We start from the raw sequence: 2361 nt of genomic DNA on the forward strand, positions 1-2361 counted from the left end.
AGAAGCTAGGTTAGCCGAAAGATGGTTATCGGTTCAAGGACGCAAGGTTACCTTGCTTTTTCAAGGTAAGAAGGGGTAGAGAAAATGCCTCGATGTCATGACCTTTTCAAGCAACCCAGACACTCGGGGGTTCTCTATGCAGCGTGAAGTGTGAAGTAATTTCATTAGTTTTTCAAAATCCCAGTACAAAGAATACTTCAGCCTCTGCAAAGCTGATGCTCAGGGAATAGTGGGTTTTCCAACAGTTATCCACCCAAAAAGACTACTTCATTCATACAAAAAAAATATGTCCAGAATTGAATATTTTAATAAAGAGAATTTTTACAATTTGCCATCAAACTTACTTTTACCAAACCAAATAGACAGGACAATAAGATATCAGACAAATCTAAAATGATCGACTGGTATTGGAAGCTAATATCGGCTAAATTGCTTAGGAAACAATAAGCACACCTATTCAATACAGCAAAATGCAACTCAAAGAATGGAAGCCTTGAGAGGATGCAATAGCACCGGGGAGTGGTTAAGATGTGACGGCTCAAAGATGTTGAGAATGTTTGCTTGTCTGATATCATGGAAATCAATCCTGAAGGTTGTTGTACAGCTTCTTCAACTAATACACAGCATCCATACAATGTCGAATCATCCGCCACCTGGAGGGAAAGACATGTTTAAATATTAGTTCCTTATCATAAACAAAATTAACAGTAACGGCTATCCAAAAATCAGTGAAACCAACATTGGATGCATGTACTAACTCTGTGGATGAACATTATAAACATGATTTTGACCAAGTTTAGTAGATCCTATGGTTTCCAATCACTCCCTTGAACAACATAAAGGCAATATGTCATGGAACAAAAATGACGATTTGGGTTGGGGGGGGGAGGGGGAGTAACCATGTCAATGTTTCTATATGATTTGCCCCATCAGCTGGATTTAAATAATGCCATATATAGGATGCAGCCAAGCCAGATTGTCGCCGAAGTCATCAGTTGATCAAAGTTTTGTGGTTGACATTGACTGTCAGATGGGAACAGGACTGATCAATGGTTAGGATCCAGGCCTCAAGACTACCCTGGATACACGACTTGTGACCACCATATTGAGGCATATCCATGCAAATTGACAAGTACGAGTTGCATCGTGTTGCCTTCGAGCATATCAAAGTCAGAAAAGACATTCTCGAGTTGTCTGACACAATTAATAAATGTATCCAGCTCACCCTCACAGATAAACTGTGACATTCCAAGCATACTCTGGATCCCTGTCCCTTAACAGGCATATAGGGAACAAGGTGTAGCTGGAATAGTTGATTAACAATGGTAAATGGATCTCCAAAAGAACCTTAACTTTTCTTTGTCGTCATTCCCAGTATAGCCCTGAAGTGTACTGCCCCTCTATGAATGATTTATGGGCACCCATTTTTCCCCTTTAAAGACCCCAAAGTCTTTGAGGTATCCCCATAATAAGTTCTGAAATCCAAAAGTGCGAATTCAATTCAGAATTGATAGGATCTGATAGTATCATTGGTGGTGTTGACGTGGTGTTGTTACCAAACATCACTGGATCACTTCATCTACTGCCAACTTTCGTCGTTGAGGAGACCAAAGGAAGCAAGGGAAGCTTACGGTAATCTGGAATCAAATTCAGACCCAAAAGACAGAACATCGCCAAGGAGTCAAGGACTTTCAGATTTCTTGAGATCTGAACCCAATTACTGAAATAGGAATCACAATTTACAAGAAGAAACAATTACGGACAGTAAGAATAATTACAACACACCATATCCAAAATCAGAATTAAAACGGCCATAAAAATCTGTAACAAAATTCTAAAACCAAGACTCAGTTTGAATTCTTTGAGAACTTTCAGAAGACTAGAGAACAAGCCCAAATCTGAATCATAATCAATGATTAACCAGAACCAAGAGACCCATTTCAAAGTAAATAACAGTATCTGATTTCAAGAATCAATAATTGAGTGAACTCTACGAAACCTGAAACAACAACCAACCCTTGCCGATTTCCTTGAAATCAGGAAGGAACTCGCTGATGAAAATGACGATCAGTAGACCTTATCTATTGAGCAACTGGGAGAATTGAAGAAATGAAACTATCATGAAAATGAGGATCAGTAGACCTTATCTATTGAGCAACTGGGAGAATTGAAGAAATGAGACTATCAGAATTCTCGATAATTGATTGAATTTAAAACCCTAGAGGCATAACCATCAACCCATGGGTAAGCAATAGACCAGCTACTAACTATGAACCTTGGAAAGGACCATTGCATAAGCAAACGCCAAGTCAGATTTGATCAATTCCTTTCCAAACTCAATGAAATCCCTTAAAAACCCCT

At 38.9% G+C, this 2361-nt stretch overlaps 1 protein-coding gene across 2 annotated transcripts in view; it reads right to left on the reverse strand.

The window, feature by feature from the left end:
- LOC122076089 overlaps positions 1–2361 on the reverse strand; it is a 37306-nt gene that overhangs the window by 27415 nt on the left and 7530 nt on the right. For both annotated transcript variants that reach the window (XM_042641376.1, XM_042641377.1), the window contains one exon: positions 454–653. In XM_042641376.1, coding sequence (XP_042497310.1) covers positions 454–653 — 200 coding nt within the window. The remainder of the gene's footprint in view (positions 1–453; positions 654–2361) is intronic.

The sequence above is a fragment of the Macadamia integrifolia genome, chromosome 4, assembly GCF_013358625.1.
Source record: "Macadamia integrifolia cultivar HAES 741 chromosome 4, SCU_Mint_v3, whole genome shotgun sequence".
In the NCBI taxonomy this organism is placed as follows: domain Eukaryota; kingdom Viridiplantae; phylum Streptophyta; class Magnoliopsida; order Proteales; family Proteaceae; genus Macadamia; species Macadamia integrifolia.